Consider the following 19,530-nt stretch of genomic DNA (forward strand, 5'->3'; position numbering starts at 1 on the left):
TTCAGTGGAGGAGGCAAAATTAACCTTTGTCAATTTTTCCTACAAGTTTTAGAGAAGCGACAATGAAGAGGTGACATTTTCTTTTCTGTAGGTATGTTCTTACTGACACGGGAGAGGCTGAGGGAGGACTCTCTCAAAGGGTCTAAAGATTGACAATAGATTATACTCTTGTCATTGGGTTATTGGCAGAGAAGAGAGATTTCCATTATCATTTGATGCCATAAAGGTTACTCCCTCATGGAATTTTCCAGCAATTTGTCGCTAAGCACATTTGTTATAGCAACATTATTCAGATATAACTCATTTATAGACAGGAAAAGGATGAAATGGAGTGAACTTTGCTATTTGTAAAGTATTTCTTGTAAAGCAAAATTCAGCCTACGTATGCCCTTGTGGATAATCAATTAAGACATTAAAAAAATCCTTATTTGCTAATAAAGAAGCACAGGGAGTCGTCATATGAACCAAGAAAAAGTTACATTATGAGGATATTATCAGCTAAATAAAATAAAAAAACTCAATCAAATAAAATGAAAAGCAGCCCCTTTAACTTTTTTTCCCATTGACTTCTCTTAGTTAAAATTTAAAGACAAATAAAAAACTAATCCATACTACCTTCTAGAACCACAATTGCAGGGTATCTTTTTCTCTTCAAGTGGAAATTTATAATTGTAAGTAATTTCTTCACCAGTAGATATCTGCCTCTTTGCATAAATGAAGATCTTTTTCTGTCCCTCAACAGTGATCACCTTGGTATAGCAGTTAGGCTGAAAAGGATAAAAAAAAATAAAGAAAAAAGTAACATCAAAAGCCAATTAAGAGCTTTTACTTATTAAAAAACTCATAAGTGCTCACATAACTACCTCGCATGAATGGTTTATAAATCTTGCTATTCCACCACGTTTGGTAGCATCAACCTACAAATATAGAGAGGATATAAAATTTCGCCAAAACCTAATTTAGAATCATATACAAATAAACAAAGAGAAAAAGAACTTCCATGAATAGTTGGATAGAAGTTCATAATATAATAGCATACCATTGACATAAGATACCATACCCAATCAGCTTTTAGCTTCCCAGTCAGAAATTCCAAGTTCAAAACTAAACAAGCCTAGTCAATTTTACTCCACAACCAATGTCAAAAGCTTACAAGGAAAATATAGACTACTTTGTTATAGTTGGAAACTCAAACCTAACATCCACCAATGCAATGTTAAAGCATGTTGTTAAGAAACCGATCCATGTGAGCGTGTATCAAATCACATACAATATCAACATATCCTGTCAATTGAGTAATGACAGGACAAAAAGCAGGTTTCAACAGAAAAGAACACAGATTGACAGAATTAGGGTGACTAAAAGAGGACAGGTTTGTTAATTACTGCACACAGACATATCTGTCATTTTCTTTAAATAAGTTATGGGTGGTGTGAGGGTGAACAGTCTAGTAATTTTGGTTTATCTGTTTTTGTGCAAATAAATAAAATAAAATTACTAAGGTCCCCCCAAACACACCCCCACCCCCACCCCCACGCCCACCCCCCTGTTCCTCTCCCAATATGTTATCTAAAGAACAATGGCAAACATGCCCTATTTGTGGTAATTACCAAACTAGTCCTCTTCAAGCCACCTAAATCATAGCAAATTTTACACATTTCATATAAAATTTTAACCATGGGTATTGACTCTGACATCCTCCATGACAAGTTTTAACACATGCTACAACATGCGGACCGCAGTATTAATCTGAGGTTGGGCAGATTTTAGGACTGCCGCCTCAAATCATCCCCTTGCAACTTGTCTTATTTTTAGTCCTCTTTGACTTCTATGGTGTATACAAGATTACATTTGCATCAATCGCTAGTTGGGAAGAACTCGTCTTCAAATTCAAGGCTGCTAATACTTCCATCATTTTTACAGTGTCCTGTAACCCTTCCCTCAAAACCCATGCCTTTGATGAATTTCTGTCAGTCCATTCCACTAAAAATTTAGCCACCTCTTCACCACCATCTTCTACACTTCAAGCATGTGTTTCTCAGGGAGACCACCGATATTTTCATCTCCTAAGATGCCTCGATAAGTAAAGACGTCTTTTAAATCAAATGTGTTATCGACAACTAAGTCGTCGGCGTCTCATTCTTACGAGCGTTGAGATTTATTCGCTCAAACACCTTGCACCATCCCATGCGAGTATCTACCAACTTAGGATGTGTGCTCAGAGTATTTCAAACCTTCACCCTAAGTCAAAAATATTGTTCATGGGAATTTCTCGGGAAGGGATAATCTCAGGATATATTATTTTTATATTTTTTCCAGGTTTATATCGGGAATTGGGAAAAATGATAAAAAAAATTATTGAAAAATATATAAAAATTGGCAAAGTGTTTCTAGTCGACCGACTAGATAACATTATCTAGCCCGGGTGGCCGCCAGTGGAGTGTGATCTCGCACAACGGATTGTAACATACACCTGTATTACAGTGAAACAATCATTACATTATGAAAGAGATAACATTATTAAAATTGACCATACAAGAGAACATTCAATATAGTATTCGGTTTAGAAAATACATCATCCCAATCGAATGTCGTCGGCCATAAACACAGTGGCCCACATTGTTTAGATGATCCAAAGCATTCATTTGATAGGCCCTGACATAGATAGGGTGTGCCAAAAAAATCAGCTCCATAGGATAATCCTAACCCTTCGATTTGTGAAGGTTCGTTTAGAAAATACATCATCCCAATCGAATGACGTCAGCCAGAAACACAGTGGCCCACATTGTTTGGATTATCCAAAGCATTCATTTGATAGGCCCTGACATAGCTATGTGCCCAAAAAATTAGCTCCATAGGATAATCCTAACCCTTCGATTTGTGGAGGTCCGTCCAATTTAACCTCCACAAATCGAAGGGTGGGGATGATCCTTTGGAGCTGATTTTTTGGGCACACACTATCTATGCCAGGGCCATCAAATTAATGGTTTGCATCACCCAAACAATGTGGGCCCCCATTGTATTTTTGGCGACGGAGTCGATAACGTATATTGTCAGCCGACTAGAAACACTTTTCCCTATAAAAATATATAATTTAAAAAACAGGAAATAAAAATATCGTAAAAATAAAAAGTAAAAAAAGTCATTATTAAAAAAAATCGTAAAAATATCGTGATATTATTGCAGCAAATGATTACAACGAAAATATCGCTATAATTTTTTTCAAATCTCAGGATTAATTCGGGATTTTGTCATTTTATCAAAATGTTGCAAAAAAATCGTTATATTTTGAAAATATAGGAGATATTTGTGACATAGCCTTGACCATAATAATGACACTTTTTTCAAATACTCATAAGCGAAGATGAAATGGCCTTGGCCTTATATTTGTATTCATGTGTTCAATCGTTTTACAGACTTCCAAATGCAAATCTTTCATGCGTCCAGCCATTTCTGCTGCATCCCTGCTTGCATTCTCTGAATTAAGAAAATCGATCAAGTTGTACTAATGACTTGGCTTGCCTTCAATTATAGTTATTGAAGGTCAGCCTGGGAAGAAAAGATTTACAGTGTTTATTTCATCCCTTGAATACAAAAATATCAAATGGGCTCCTTCTAGTAGTGTGATTTCTTGAATAGTTGTATGCGAATTCAGCTTCTCTTACAAATTCAGCTTCCTTTCCAAACAAAACTATCAAATGGCCATCTAAGTTAATTAAGTGACAAGATGGCATATGAGGTCATGCGGCCCTCGTGGTCAATAACTCAATAGAATAACTGAATTGTGCTTAAGATTTTCATCAAAAGGTTTGGGGTTCATAGAATTTCATCATAGTGGTTTAAGCAGGAAAAGATTCTACTACCCCCTTCCCCTGATGCAGACCTAGCTCTAATACCAAATTAGTGCAAACTTAGGGTTCATAGATTAACTTCTGAAAACTTAGGCGCATATTAACGATGATTTCTAGTTCACTTTAACATCAACGAGCATTCCCAAAGACTAAATAACAACACATACCAGACAATAAGCTGCCAGGAATTCAATAAAGATTCATAGGGTATGAAATCCCATTATCAAAAAAACTAATCGGGCAAGTGAAATTCCAAACAATAGAGTCCAAATCAAACAAACAGGTGACTAATCAATAGTAATCAGATTTCTAAACAGGACTGTCAAACAAAACAGATTTCATCATAAAATACCTATCTATGGCCAAGAAAGTGATGAGGATGTGGATTCAGCTGAGTAAATTGAGAATGAGGTTCTCAAGGCCTTGGAGCATCCAAAAACTCTCAAAAGGTCTGAGAGGTTAAAGGCTCAAATTTGAGGCTCATAAGCTCATCCGGATAATCAAACACGCAGCCAACTAAGTCTCTGGAATCAAGAATCGAAGCACAGGAAATTGAGTACAGGTAGTTGCCGAATTAAAAATCGAGATGTAGTAAGATGACTGCAGGAAACAAGTATCTAAAGACGCGCATACGTCGCAGAACGCTGCCGAAGAAAATTCTCGTCGATTCGGCAAGACGCGGCTGAGTAATTGGTTGATGCAGTCATAATTCAGGAGAATCAAAGGAAATTTTATTGACTCTGTAGGGAAAAATGAGGAATGCAGATGAGGCGCAACGCGGAACACGGCCAAGGTAAAAGGGAGTCGACTCGGGGGAGTCGACGCAGATGCGGAGGAGTTTTAAAACTATGCAGGAAACTACTGGACAAAAGTTCAGATTACTGATGTTGCTAACCAGCTGCCCCATCACTTGGGAGTTGCAAGTTAGGTTGGTACTTAATTAGCAATAAGCTGCGACATCAATTGGGAACAGTCTTTATGTCGGCAACCAGGGGTTAAGGAGTCATTTTACAGGTGAATGAAACCTTATGTCAGCAAGTCATGGTAAAAAAACTCATTTTACAGGTGAATGAGCAAGTAAATAAGATTACTTCTTGTGTTCAGTTCAAAGGGGACTTGGAATTTTCAAAGTTTTGAACTTATGAGAGAGTGACAAGACAGTGGAGAACATCTCTCCGGCATTGCCAGACCAAAGGACCTCCATTGAAGATCTTAGCAGCCGTCTTCGAGTGAGTAGTCGCATTGGCAACTATGGCCTTGACAGTCCTTTGAAGATCTTAAGAAGTGAAGGCTCACGGGAAGGTGGGAAGCGTGAAGCGTGAAGCGACTGGGAAGCGTGAAGGGAAGGAAGGGGAAGAGTGAAATAATTGAAAAATGACAAAATTTAAAAATAAGTAAATTCTAGTTTCCAACCAACATAAACAATTTGAATATGACCATCATAAATTACACGCAATATTGTACTTAAAAAGAAAATCATTGTCAGTTGAAATGCCTATGTTGACCAAAATTATTTTAGAGACCAATTTATGAGATTTTTTATCGGACTTTTGGGATTTAATAATGTTTTGGACTTGGACATGATAGAATTTATGAATTTTTAAAATTGGCAAATTACCTCATCGTTTGGAAGTTAAGATTATGACCCGCTCAGAATGACCGAAAAAGATCGGATTTTGTAATATAACTGGAAAGTTGACTTTTTATACATTTGCATTTGGGTGGTCTTGAAATTATTTTTAATAAATCCAAACGATGTAAATCTTAAGTACTTAAATGACTTTGCATGTAAATAGCAGTTTCATGTATTACTCATGTTCTTCAACAGAGAACTAATAAGTAGCAAGAGGAAGAGAACGGAAAATATCCTGAAACACGAATCCCCGGGGCTATAAACGTGCTTTCTCAAACACGAAAATGTCTCCCAGGAAAGGGGGAACGTGCTTCTCATGTTTCGGGAACGCGCTTTCTCACATTTTGGGAAGCACCGCGTTTGCGCTTTGGAAATGTGCTTCCCACTTCCTGGGGTCGTTTCAAGTAACATTGGTTAAGACCAATAGAGGACAAGGTTATTTTGATCCATCAACTAGAATCAAATTTTTAGATGATAGGAAGTAATTTTGTTCCAAAAAATAGAAAAAGTAATTCTTGAAAGTGAGTTAAAGAATGTGATTCTAATTCTGGAAGCACTCTAAAGAATAAGAATTGACTCTAACTTGCTGAATGAGAATTATGAGAATGATTAAAGAATGCATCCTTAGATTTATTTTTTTCTCAATAAGTTAGTTTGTTTATGCTGCATTACCTGCAGGTTTTTTGAATTTAGAAGGTAGAAATGGGTATGGAAAGTAGTCCAAAAACAGTTGGTACCTTGGATTATAGTCTTACTAGTGTTTTAATATGCATACAACTTCCAGGTTGAGAAAACAAGAAGATAAGGGAACATTGTTCATTGAAGTGTATTTTGTTTTCATGGTTTTTATGTTGAAAATTGCAAAAACAATTCTAGTGCCTTTATTTCTGAGCGATGATTCTAGAATGTTTTTCAGTCAATGCTACAATAGATGCATTTTATTCTGCTGGAAAGTTTGTAAGTTCTCTACTTGCGCTGCATCAATTACTCCTCAACATATATCAGTCCACATGCCACAAAAGGATCTTTCCCAGACCTAGTTCATGATGTTGAAATTCATACCCTATTAACCATTAGCGTTACTCCAAATGTCAAGGGATGAACCTTGAATGGACACAGACTGATTCAATTTCTAAACACAATTTAAGTGAACCGTTATTTGATAGTTTCTCTTCTAACCCTCATGGGCTATTATTTGAATGAAGACATGGTTTTAAGTTTCCCCAAAATGACAGAAATGTTTCCATTTCCATCCCCATCGAAACAAAATCTACATGATTTCCTTTCACGTCATTATTTCCCCGAAATTTTGACATTAATTCCCGAAATTTGACCAAGATTCCCAAAACTGGACCGAAATGCCCATAATTTGACCGAATTGGTCGGAACGAAAAAAAATGGAAAGATGTTATAATTTGCATTTCATTTCATTAAATGTAAAGAATGATATTTGATAGGCAACATCATTGAACTGCACAAAAAAGCAATTGTCTCTTATGCATGGGATGTCATATCGGCATGGGACCAATAATACCTCGTAACTCTATGCGGTATTGACATAGAGTTGGGGTCCTTAGAGGGAAGACGGGTCATTGTACATTCTTATACTTCATTACATTGTACTTCTTTATTGACTTTACTATTCTATACACATGCGACAACGCATGTAGCTAGGTGTTCAATGTGATAAAGCCATTATGGATAGTTTTTTTGCTTATGTGATGGTTTCTAATTATGTATTTGTGCTTTTTTTTTAATGGTGTGTATTTGTGCTTATTCTAGCATTTCCCAAATTTTCATCACAAAATTTCATCATTTGCATAAGTTTTTTTAAATGATCTAAAAAATTCATCATTTGCATATGTTTCCATACGTTTCCGTGATTTTATAAGATTTCCACCAAAACTGAAATGTTTCCGTTTCCGACCGAAATTTAAAACCTTGTGAAGAAACAAAACATATGCATTATGATTAAGAAATTCAACCACATAACTAAAAAGATGAAAAAGGCAACAGATCTACAATAACAAGTTAGTAGAATTTGGAACTAAAAAGTGGGGCACCAGAGACTCTCAAAGACTCAAAGTACCATAAGTACATAGTCCAACCAGCACCGGATGTTATCATGAAGATTCTAAAAAGACCCTATAAAATAAACAATAAAAATGTAATCAAACAATAAGCAACAAAAAATAAGCACGGAAGGCAATGTAATTTACTTACCACATAACCATCATCCAATCTGAAAAGATAACTACTGCCTATTCCCATCTTTTCATATTGACGCTCACGAATATCCGATATCTGTGAAATTCAAATCATTAAGTAAAAAAAAAGAGCAGCCAAACTGATACTAACCAAATCATCAAATAAAACAAAACCAAAATCAAAAGCTCAAACTAACAAAAATAAATCAGTAGTTCTTTAATCGGAAATATACCAATAAACAAGAAATGGATGATATTAGTAACTCTTACCCGAGGGCGAATCAATTCACCGACATATTCAATTACAAAGTCATATGCCTCAATTGGCTCAAGAGCAACAAGACCCCAATCATGTATCTTGCTTATTTGGAAACGCAGGTGTTTTTTTCTTGACTGGAGCAAGAACATGGAATATTAAAACTGATAGCCCAAGTAAATGACAAAGTATGATCCTAGAATTCATTCTCACCTTCAATTGAGTTACTTTGAGAAGATCAGCACCTTCCGCAGCAGCAAGAAGGTTTCGGAGTTTAACCCTGTTCGTTCTAGCGGAAAGACCCTTGGTGTTTGAGCACTGAGAAGTACTAAACTCAGAACCTAAATATTGACTGTTAATAAACTGAGTTCCTCTCACACGAGCTCTGTTGGCAGGACTCACAGTCTGTGACCACCTATGCCATTCCCAACCATTAATGGAAGTTCGAGCACAGCCATCAGACTTTGGGCATTGATCTGTCAATCTGAACCTAGCAGATTTAACCATCTTTACTTCTAGTTGTCTGTGCTTTTCTTTCTTATTAGAACCCATATATGATAGTTTCAAAGCTTTTGCAGGCTTAGACGATGACATCTCATGGATTAAACCTTTCCTTTTCAGATGTGATACCCTAGTTGCTGTCAAAATTTTAAAAAATAACTATAAAATACCAAAACAGTTCATTTTCAATAGAAAAAAAAAAACCGAAACGGATGACTTTGGACAGTGCAAGGAAAGTCACGTCAAAACATAAAAACAGAAACATGTAAGGAAGAAAATGAATTTTCCAAATAATCAGCAAAAAAATTAATGGCATAGCACTTACAAATCTTGTCAGGGCTGTTTTCAGAAAGCCCCTTCTGAGCTGTCAAACCAGAGCCAGTGCTATCCACAACCTTCTCAACTTGGTTAAAATTTTGACTTGAAACCGAAACCCCTTCTAAGCTGCAGTTTGTAACATCTTTTGTAACCTCATTATTACCTACATTTACACCATTCAGAAAAATGAGATATATCCTTCAGAAAATACTAATTAGTTATTTACACAAAGGTGAAAACAAACCATACTCTGAATGTCAAAAGAAATCTTTCTAGATAAATGAGAAGCCGTCTCGCCTGTTGATGGGCAATAACCAGGGGATCCACTTTGAACAGTAGCTTGCAAAGATGCATAGCTTACAAAAGTATCTGCCTTGAGTTTAATTAGATCATTTTCCGGAAGATTGGCATCCGCATTTTCAGTTAACTCGGATAGCATCCCGGACAAAACCTGATCTCCTATGTTATTCCCAAGTTGCTTCAGCAAACTGTTATTCTCTGAAGCAATACACTCTGACAAAGACCCTATCTTTTTCCGCGATGATCTTTTCTTGCGGAAATATGTATATTTACCCATCACTAAAGAAACTCCAGATGAACCTGAACTATGACAATCCCTTGGCCTTACTCTAAGGTTTTCAAGGATCACAGGAGAATCAGCCCCTCTCCCAGTTTGAAATGGTTGATCCTAAAATAAACATAGGCAAGTATGATCAATACAAACTTCAAAAAATAGAGAATATAATAACGAAAAAAAAAACAACAACAAAACACAATCCCCAGATTATAGATCATAAAAGGAAGGGTATAAATGCATGAAAGAAAAAATAAGAAATTATACCTCACATATATTATGGAGGCATTGTGTCCTATTGGGGACTTCGGAGACATCAGATTCATGGTTTCTCCTCAAAGCACACCATGACAGAAAATAGCGATGAAGAGCAGCATCATAAAGAGAGAATTTCCATTTGTCAAGCACGTCATCATGAATCTTTTGTCGGCACAAAGCCATGGCAACATATATGCCAATCTTAGGAATATTTTCACCGGCTTTTGATGGTCGGAATTTGATTTTGAGAGGTGGATCAAGAAGCATAGAACCTTCTTCAAGTCCAGGGGGTGGTGGTTCATCAAACTCATGGTCAATAACCTCTTCCACCATGGGTAAACCCAATCTTTCAAAGACACTTACAGTACGTGTTGAAAAAGAACCCATAGCAATGCCCACATCAAGAGAACCATAAGCATCAGCACCAATACTGCGAGATTCGGATGTGCAAGAATGCTTATCAACATCAACAACATCCTGCAATCAGAAGGTATTTCCATCTTACAAAAAACTGACCACAGAAAGAGAAATACTAGTTCCTAAACAATACGAAACAAAGACCATATGATTTCACTACCGAATAAGCCTCAAATTCCATGAAATGAGAAACGGGTGTAGCTATATTGCCCACAATGAGCTGTATTATGATACAAGGACTTCAGGACTTTACCTCATTCTTTTCAGCCTCCACTGCAAAATTAGACAGTTTCACCACCTCCGCATTAATAACATCTTCAAAATATTCAAATAACGAGACCTTTGCTGAGAAATATAGTGTTTTTTCTACGCTCTCCTGGATTACTTGCATGCCTTTCATGAATGAACTAGAAACTGTAATTTGTTTTAGTGGAGCTGCTCCAGCAAAAGAAGAGGACCCGTCTACTGAAATGAGTGGTGACTGGGCATGAATTGGACCAAAGCCAGGAGGAAAATCCACGCCACGAATAGAAGATTCTGGTTCAAAATCCACCTGTAAAACTACAGATATGTGAGTGTAACATTCAAGGATTGACAAGAGAAATAATAGATAAATTTCATCAGTCAAGTAAAGAAAAGCATACATCATCAGCAGTTAGCATCCCACTCATGTACAACAATTTTTCACATGGGGTATCATGTTCAACACCAGAAACAATTGGCAAAATAGGATAACCAGACCAACGTTTTCTTTTACGCCAGGCACAAGAATGCTCTGCAACTGTGTCATAAAAGATAGCATTCCACATGACCTGCATACAAGAATCAAAAAACACTGTACGGGCTGCCGATAATACACCCAAAAAATCTTCGATCCTCCCAGCAGACTTTATACTTGCACGACGCTCCACAGGAGAATCGTCAATAGAAATTGCCTGGTCAGAAGTAGGAAAGGTGACTGCAGCCGTATTACCCGAAGAAGAATAATTACTTCTCTTCACCGGAAGTTCCGACTGTGTATCAAGCAAATAACATAAAGTCATTTCACAGATAGACAGGTAATGGCAACAGTATAATACAGTGTCTTAACTAATGTATTACCCTCTTATCATCCAAACAAGAGGCCTTGATAGGCTGATTTGCCACTTCAGGCTTGAGATGTTTCTGAGCTTTCTTCAAGGCAACAAACTCAGGTATAATGCTACTAATTATATCGTCTAGAACCACCCGACGAGCTGTTTTCATAATCGCAGAGTGCAGTTGGGCACAAACTTCTTCTGATATTTTGCCTATGAATGTGGGAAGAGAACTGGTGTCGTGGCATTTAATCTCAGTTTCAGGAAAGATTTCTGGCCTGTCTGTGCTCCATCCATTGATTACAGATACAAGAGAAAAGGGCTGAAACTTGTTTTCTACATGACAAATCTACAAAAATCCAATAAAAAAATTAACAAGAAATAGATGACAACTAGAACATACATCCAAATGCTAGCAAAATAATAAGTCACGAAACAGACCTGCCAAAGAAGTACAGAGAAAATGCAGTAATAACTCAAAGTATTTAGATAAGATCTGCCAAAGAAGGACAGAGAAAATGTGCTAATAACTCAAAGAATTTAGATATCATTCAAAAAAAAATACTCAAAGCATTTAGATAATGTGAAGTAAACTGAACCTGGCTAGATAAAGGAATGCTTACTATCGTGGTGGCAACACATCGAGCCAAGATTTTCACCCATGAAGTTTGCTAGAACTATATGGCTAAACAACTCTAAAAACATAGGAAACTGTTTCATATTGCATTTTGGCGCATTCCAAGATGAGGTTGCTGAGGTTGCATCAGCATTCTCATGTTACTGCCTATGCTGACAAAGTGGTTGGAGGAAACCAAAGCTTTTTTTCGAACAGCGAGAAAGATAGAGCGTAAAAGAAAACATTTGTATTTCCCATTTGCTGCATTTCAAGATGAGCTGGCAATGGTTGTATCAGCATTTCCTCACTCTACTGCCTATGCCGGTGCAGAGGTTCAAGGAAAGCAAAGCTTCGTTTTGTTTGAACAGCAAGAAAGATAGACCATTAAAGAACAAGTTTGTATAAGTCTTCTCATTAGAGGTGAGGACTCACTCTAGTGGTGTTGGAGGGTCCCCAACTTAATGGATCCTTGGCAAGGGAAAATACTTCCTTAAGGCCGTGGTTTTCAAAACCTACCTTTTTAACCACACACAAACAGATACAACCCTATGCTAGTTTTACTTACAGGGACTTTCAATGCATGATAGTATTAGTATTCCTCTAAATTAACCATAGAATATAACATTTCCCTCTAAACCATGGAAAGAAATTTTTTTTCCAACGGATTGCAGAAATTTTACATTTGGATTGCAGGAATTTTTCTGGAAAATTTTGGATTGCAGGAATTATCTGGAAAAGTACCAACTTTTTTTTGTAAAAGTTCCTATATTTTTCACTGTATGGATTGTAGGAATTTCCTAGATAAGTTTGGAAAGGAAAAATATTTCTAAAATTTCATACTTTTTTTACTCGAAAAAACATAACTTGAACCAACCCTAATGTATTTTTATTTGGAGGGACATTCAACTTATGATGATATCCCTCTAAATTAATCATAAATATATTATTTTCCTCTAAAATGAGGAAAAAATTCTGAGAAAATTTTTGCATCAGAAATGTTTTTCTTGCATTCTAAAAAGACCTAAAACACCTTGAAATAAAAAAAAAAATTAAAGGATCAAAATAGGAAACATTTCTTGCAAAATTGTTTGATTGTTTGTTCCAGAGATGTGCGAAAACGCGTGCCACAAGGTTTTGACGTTGTTAAACTATTATAGAAGGCTTTCCCACAGAAATTATATGATGAATGGCCGCACAGACCTGTATTTGTGGTACGAGTGAAGTACCACCCTTTATATTTGATCCAACAGCAGGATCTTAAAATGTGTGCTACTGTTGGATCAAATATCAAGCGTGAGATGATGAATACAAGTTTGAACGCCCATTCATCATACAATTCCTCGGCTATCCTACTTATGTGATAGTTTCTAAGTGTGTATTTGTGCTTATTCTAGCATTTCCTGAAGTTTCATCTTAAAATTCTATCGTCTGCATATGTTTCCGTATGTTACGGTGATTTTACAAGATTTCCACCAAAAGTTTCAACCTAAACTACGTTTCCATGATGAACGAAACCGAAATTTCAAACCTTGGTCATAAGTTTAAACACTATCGAGCATTTTATAAGTGGCAGTCATAAAATGGTTAGGAGTTGCTCCAACTTGGTGCCAAGAACGCCTCTCTTTATGGGGATTCTAACAAAAATGATGCAGGAAAATTCCTCACCATCTTGAGATGTAAATACATAAAACGTCTCCGGATGTAAAAGACCTCTACTTTTGGACTGAAACAAGACATTGTGCCCAATCATCCAAGTTCAACACAATAGTAGATGAAAAAAGGATTCGAAGAATTCACAAGTGATGGCACCTTATCAGTGATCTATCAGGTATGTCACTCATATTTCTACATGGAACATCGTGGTGATGAGAGATGACAAAGACTCTAATAGTTAATATGAAGAAGAAGCTGAGAGACAAGTTTGATGTAATGAATCTGTGGAACCTAAAATACTTCTTACTTCTTAGTAATCGAGGCACCTCGGTATGAAAATGCATCCTGGATCACTCAAGGAAATGCAGAATGCTTGGTGGCAAACCCAGTGAGATTTTGACGTAATTAACATTAAACCTTCTGAACACAAGTGGACGGGAGCTTCTGGATGACGTGAATTACTGAAAATAAGTGGGCAATCTCATATATTTAACCAGAGACGTAATTTGTGAGTTGAAAAATTAAAAAAACAGTTCATTCAACAACCTAGAAACGCACAGGTTCTTCTTATTGCATTGCCTAAAAAAGCTCATAATCTAACAAGAACTCACAGAATGTAAAACAGAGTCGATTTGGGTGAACAGATGAGTAGTACAACGAGTTTTAACTGCATTGGGTGCCACGAATTTTTACATTAATTCAGTAGGGCTAAAACGGGGTTGATCCAAGAGAACCGAGTTTTTAAACAATAGTTTATCGAATACTCGTAAATATTGAAAGGACTCGAGTTATAGCTAGCAAACCTTGCAAATGCAAGGACAAAAATTCTAAACAATAGACTTAACCATCACCGGAGTAATTTTATCAATTGACGAGCCAATTTCTGTAACAGCTGAGAATGATTCAATTAAAGTTGTCAATGTATAAAAGGATATTGAGGTATGTTAAGTGCTAACATCAAACTCCTCACATTGAAAAAAAAGGCCTCCCTGGGTCACGGCATCCAATCATGCACTCATGCTGCTCAAGAATGGTTGTAGAAACATGGCACCTTTGAAGTTTAAAAATATGTAGCTAGGAACTTTGGGGTTAAGAGATCTACTAAAGGATCAGTGGAACTCTCCAGAATTCAAAGAATGGGTGAGTATTAGATTCTTAAGACAAATTAATACTATTAAAGGTAAGTTCAATTTAAAATTCTGAAGATGAAAGAAAACAATGTGTACTCATAGAACCAAGGAAAGTATGAAAGAATCCTCATTCCAAAAGAAAAAAAAAAACAGAAGTACGCATAGGAGCTGGTGATGTGAAAGTGGAAACCGTGGTACCTGTTCTAAGGGGAATGGGTGTCTACATGATCTTTCGTAATCTTATCATGAATGTTAAAATTGATCAATCAGCCCTACATGTTAACTGCTTGGCATACTTAGCTGACCAAGTCTGGTACCTGTTCTAAGGGGAAGGGGTGACTACATTATCTTTCGTAATCTTATCATGAATGTTCAAAATTGATCAATGAGCCCTACATGTTAACTGCTTGACATACTTAACTGACCAAGTCGACCCTCTCCTCGAAATTTTCAAATGAGCTACAGATAAAAACATGGCAGTATGTAATAAATTCCAATTTTGGGTGGCATACCATCAACGACTCATGAAGATATCCACAAAGATACCAAGAATAAAGCTCTGCAAGAGAATGTGGCCCGTGTTTTCTTCCCTCCACATCCTCAAACATCCAACATGATTCTTCACTGGACTGCAATAGATTTAAAAAGAACTCATCCATAAGAAAAGAACCTTAGATGGAAGACTTTCGAAATATGACTTAGTGCATCAGGAAAACCAAAAAGGAAATATTATTTCGACTATCAAAACTAAAAAATGCATTCAAATAGCTATTTGTCTTTATTTTCTTTCCATGGGATGAAAGAACTGTGATACCATTGGCGGATTCGATGAGACCAAGTTAGTTACTTCTGTGGTTGCCGTTTGCAGTTTAGAAACATCACTATGACAGCCAACCCATGACCGCTGTTCTAACTGTGATCTTGAAGTAGCTGAGGAGTGAACAGGATAATGAGCAAGCTTCCCGTCCTTGCTGGAACTAGAGACGGAGTCTTCACTTGGTAACGCGGTTGGGAAACTTGCAGCCCAATATGCAAAACCTGTACCGACATGCTCAGGAAACTGTTTAAGGTATTTCAGGGGTACTGGATTGATAAGACTTCCATTAACAATGGGATATACAGGAAGCTCTTCGGGTAAGAATCCCGTAGATAAGCCCTCATATAGTTGTTCTTGGATGTATGGCCCACACATCTGCCCATGTTCGTTAATATACATCCATCCACTCACGGAGAGAGCATGAGCATATTCAGGATAACTCTTATTGTGGGATGTTATCCCACCAATACTGTTCAACTGAGAAATATCACTGCTATTATTTGCAGATTGGCAGCCTCCCTCCATAGCAACATGTGACCCTATTTTTTCAAGTGGATCACAGCAAGAGGAAGAACCATGACCATCAGCCGAGCACCTGAAAATGCAAAGCCATACCAAGGTAGATCCACACATAGAGGAGTTGCATATCAGCTTAAATTAGGATGCTACATGAAACTATGTGATAATATTAGTGATTTAGGATAACAAGCAACAATCAATAATTCAATACCTATAAGGTGAGCAGCGTTGTGTGTGTTGATGCCAAGGCAAAGCAATGTCATCGATCTTACCAACACAAATATATGCTTCCAAATGAGATTGTTCAGAATCCAGTCTTTTTAGCCTCTTTCTTGATAACTGTTCATACCCATAAGGGTGAATTTCTGCAGCAGAGAAATCACTATTCTCACCGCAACGTGTTGAGGCAACCATGCTAAGTAAGAGTTCCTCGCATGAGACCTGAATAATAAAAATGTGCAAATTCAAGCTATCACTTCAGAGAGATTAATTCATCAACATTAGTAGAGAAAATCAAAGAGTAACCACAGATTGTTGTCCACTCCAATCAACACAATAAAACCACAGTAAAAACTAGACAAATTATATTTCCAGGAGCCAGCTTAAAAATAAAAATTTTGGCTATAATAAAGACAAGGTGTCAAGGTCAGCCCCAAAACAACAAGATACATTGAGCTTCAAGGAGCAGACACTGCCTTAAACTCAAAATTAAGCACTCAAAAGAATAGCTCAATTGATTCAAGTAAACCACAAGTCAGTCATGTTAAAGAGTTTTTTTTCCTAATGGAAAGAGTCATTCAAGGTAAAAGATTAGAGTCACTTTTTTTTTAATAGTCAAGAATTCGTTATAACCGAGATGGTCAAATACAAAAAAGAAAGGAAAAAGTACAAAGGTACACAAACTAATAGACAGACACTTCCAAAAAAGATAACACGTAGGAGGAAGAAAGTCGAATTGCTCGAGAGCCTCCAAGTGAACCCCCCTCCTAGCTAAACCATCCGCCGCCCGTTGGCCCATCTTCTAACATGATTATAAGATATAGAAGAATTGCCAACAATATCATGGATTTCCTCAAAATATTGAGCGAAATGCCAAGGAAAGATTTTAAAGCCGCATAACCACCGGATTTCATTAATGGAGTCACCCTCCACCACCACTTTATTAAGGTCTTCTCCCACCAAGACTTTAAGACCATCGAAAACCGCCCTAACCCCCGCCTCGGTAGAATCGGCTACCCCCAAAGGGCCAACGAAAGCCCACTTCACACTGCCTGAGTCATCTCTTAGAACGCCCCCAATTCCTGTAGGGCCAGGGTTTCCATAACTAGACTCGTTGAAATTAAATTTAAAATGACCTTGAGGCGGCAACACCCAATCTTGATCAACCAACGGCCGCGATTCAAAACTTAAGCAGATCTCCCCCCATCCATACCATAAATCGAAAGCGGACACAAACATGAAGCTCAGGATAGTTCTAACCCAAGCAATAGTTAATGCGACCTCCTTTAGAAAGAAAGGAGGACTATTCACGTGACCATTGAAGATCCTTGTGTTTCTCTCCTTCCAAATAACCCATAAAGTAGCAAGGAGACGTTCCACAAGATCTTCCCTTTTCCCCCCAAGGAACCAACTGTCAGCAATCCAAAAGATCAATAAGATGACGACGGAACACCCAAGACATACCAATCTACTTAATAGGGCACACCACACTTCCCGAGTAAACTTACAATGCAACAACAAACGATACATTGTTTCTTCCGCCTCTAGACAGAGACAGCAGTGATCGATGATCCACATCTTGCAAACTCTGACAAGATACAAATGAAAACCGAGATGGACAGGAGAGAACAGATCGATTGTAAAATAAGAATATAGTCTAGATGCTAACCAGAGAAATATATAAGAACAAAATCATCGTAACGTTGGAAGAACGTCAGAAAAAAACAAAACCCTAAGTAGTGACGAAAAGGAAAACCCAAGAAATCTTTCCAAAATCAAATTTATTTTCCTCTTTTAAGCACAGAAGAGATTACAAATTCGATCAAGGATTGAAAAGGAGACTTACAGGATCCGGAATGTCGAAACGGATACCCGATGAGCCGGATAAGACGCCGGCCACCGGCATCCAGATTATGTAGGCCGGTCAGATTTAGACGGGATCTTAAATATATCCAACGAAATCTGGATATAAGGCAAGAGATTGAAGCAATGATCATGAGAGAGAGGACGAATTCAAGAGGGGGAGGAAGATGTACGGATTGAAATCAGAGCTAGGGTTTTGCCGGTTGAACAAAAAATGTGCGATATTTCGGAGATTTTATACGGCTTATGCCCTTCTAAAGAAGTACTGTGAGGACCACAGAGGATGCCCGATGGGCCACGAAGTAAATAGGTTGTGCTAGACCTGGCAAAACCGACCCGGGCCCAACCCACCCGCAAATTTGTAAGTTCGGCTTGCATTTGAGAGACCCGAAACAAGGGTTGGGTCGGGTGAGCCCGCGGGTACCCGCAATTCGTCTTTTCTTTTTCTTTTCTTTTTTTGGGTTTGAGTGGCTGGAATAGTGAGATTAAATTGAATACATCCCCTATTTTCCAAAATGGAAGCCAAAGCCCACACCATAGGATGATCCAAACCGTCCATTTGATGGGCCACAACGTAAATGGGTTGTGCCCAAAAAATCATTACCATAGGATGATTCTAACCCTCCTATCTAAAGCGAGACTCACACATTATGGAAACTTCTATAGATTAGATGGTTGGGATCATCCTCTGAAAATGATTTTTGAGGCACAACCTATTTACGTTGCAGCCCATCAAATTGACGGTTTGGAACATCCTATGGTGTGGACTGTATAGTCCATTTTGAAAATTAGGGGTTGAATTCATGCATATAAGCGGGTGAATTTTTTCGCCTTTCATTTGAATTGCGATCAGTGTTGAAATTTATTAAAAATAGCCATCTTGTCGCCATCCAAATGAAAGGCGAAACAATGTAATAATGTCTGCTATTTTGAATAAATTTTTAAGGGCAAATGATTAAAAAAATGCAAATATTATGCTAAATTGTTAATAAAGGGTAGATATTTAAAAATTATTAAAAAAGGGCTGTGAGGTGAGAGAGTATCAGTTTAATGACAAATATACCCTCACTTTCATTCATTTTCCCACCATTTCTTAAGCTCTTTTTCTTTCTTCTTCCTCACCTTACCCAGGGAACGTCAAAAATAGCAGAGCCATTCCCATCCTTTGGAAGGTCTAATCCCCACGGTTTTCTTTCTTCTTCCTCTCCTCACCCAGCCAAGGTGAAAAATACCAGTGCAGCCATTGTCATCCTTTGGAAGCTCTAGTCCCCACGTTTTTCTTTCTTCTTCCTCACCTCCTCAGATTTTGCGAGTGCAAGAGGAAGAGGTATCATCTTTAACGTTTTAAAAAAGAGTAATTTATAATTCAATAAGCAATTTTTTCTAGCATTGCTTTTTAATCTTCTATTTTATTTCTTTTGAAAGGAATTTTACATGCTAAGAGTTCCTTGAAGACTTGATATTGGCAGAAACTGAAAAAGCCCAAAGACCTATACTTATATTAGCATCGGTAAGTATATGGGTATTATGAGTTTATTTGGTCAAATACAATTTGATATTCTCATATATGATTTTAATAATTCACTGCTAGAAATAAGAAACAGTAGAGGAGAGCAAGATAG

At 37.3% G+C, this 19,530-nt stretch overlaps 1 protein-coding gene across 4 annotated transcripts in view; it reads right to left on the reverse strand.

Moving 5' to 3' along the window:
• LOC143847459 (histone-lysine N-methyltransferase ATXR7-like) overlaps positions 1–18,130 on the reverse strand; it is a 32,539-nt gene extending 14,409 nt beyond the window's left edge. For 3 of the 4 annotated variants that reach the window (XM_077356281.1, XM_077356280.1, XM_077356279.1), the window contains exons 1-15: positions 17,892–18,130; positions 16,038–16,267; positions 15,305–15,902; positions 15,003–15,119; positions 11,117–11,440; positions 10,660–11,028; positions 10,269–10,568; positions 9,608–10,075; positions 9,016–9,454; positions 8,774–8,929; positions 8,161–8,585; positions 7,962–8,084; positions 7,708–7,788; positions 864–917; positions 616–767 (exon numbers count right to left, since the gene is read on the reverse strand). In XM_077356281.1, the coding sequence (XP_077212396.1) occupies positions 616–767; positions 864–917; positions 7,708–7,788; positions 7,962–8,084; positions 8,161–8,585; positions 8,774–8,929; positions 9,016–9,454; positions 9,608–10,075; positions 10,269–10,568; positions 10,660–11,028; positions 11,117–11,440; positions 15,003–15,119; positions 15,305–15,902; positions 16,038–16,267; positions 17,892–17,951 (3,896 nt within the window). In that variant the 5' untranslated portion in view covers positions 17,952–18,130. The remainder of the gene's footprint in view (positions 1–615; positions 768–863; positions 918–7,707; positions 7,789–7,961; positions 8,085–8,160; positions 8,586–8,773; positions 8,930–9,015; positions 9,455–9,607; positions 10,076–10,268; positions 10,569–10,659; positions 11,029–11,116; positions 11,441–15,002; positions 15,120–15,304; positions 15,903–16,037; positions 16,268–17,891) is intronic. The other variant, XM_077356282.1, reaches the window with a different exon arrangement.
• Between the last annotated feature and the right edge of the window lie 1,400 nt (positions 18,131–19,530).

This window comes from Tasmannia lanceolata, unplaced genomic scaffold (assembly GCF_043159265.1).
Source record: "Tasmannia lanceolata isolate RefF3 unplaced genomic scaffold, GAP_Taslan_0.1 ptg000015l, whole genome shotgun sequence".
Classification (NCBI taxonomy): domain Eukaryota; kingdom Viridiplantae; phylum Streptophyta; class Magnoliopsida; order Canellales; family Winteraceae; genus Tasmannia; species Tasmannia lanceolata.